This window comes from Penaeus monodon, chromosome 20, assembly GCF_015228065.2.
Source record: "Penaeus monodon isolate SGIC_2016 chromosome 20, NSTDA_Pmon_1, whole genome shotgun sequence".
In the NCBI taxonomy this organism is placed as follows: domain Eukaryota; kingdom Metazoa; phylum Arthropoda; class Malacostraca; order Decapoda; family Penaeidae; genus Penaeus; species Penaeus monodon.
Window position 1 is genome coordinate 28,791,900 of NC_051405.1, and position 213 is coordinate 28,792,112.

The 213-nt window shown below is 44.6% G+C and overlaps 1 protein-coding gene across 12 annotated transcripts in view; it reads right to left on the minus strand.

Moving 5' to 3' along the window:
• The window catches only part of LOC119585742 (mucin-5AC-like), a 31,530-nt gene that overhangs the window by 8,929 nt on the left and 22,388 nt on the right, over nucleotides 1–213 (minus strand). For 5 of the 12 annotated variants that reach the window (XM_037934441.1, XM_037934443.1, XM_037934444.1 and 2 more), the window contains exon 7: nucleotides 121–176. The exons of 3 other annotated variants lie outside the window; for them this stretch is intronic. In XM_037934441.1, coding sequence (XP_037790369.1) covers nucleotides 121–176 — 56 coding nt within the window. Of the gene's footprint in view, nucleotides 1–14; nucleotides 177–213 lie in introns of all 12 variants that reach the window. 4 more of the 12 variants (XM_037934442.1, XM_037934440.1, XM_037934439.1 and 1 more) reach the window with 3 other exon arrangements.

A 213-nucleotide genomic window follows, 5' to 3' on the forward strand; every position in this document is an offset into this window, starting at 1 on the left:
CAGTTCCAACCCACCTTCGCCTTTCACGCAACACTCGCAATTGTCTCCACATTTTCCCTTCTTAACCTCCCGGGGCCTGCAGGTCTGTCGACACTTGCCACCTGCGTTCGAGCATCCTTCCTTCTTGTCTTCACATTCTTGATTTGGCTTTTTCGTGTGTTTATTTGCTCTCTTTCCTGTAAAAATAATAATGAATTTCACTGATTTCTTAGA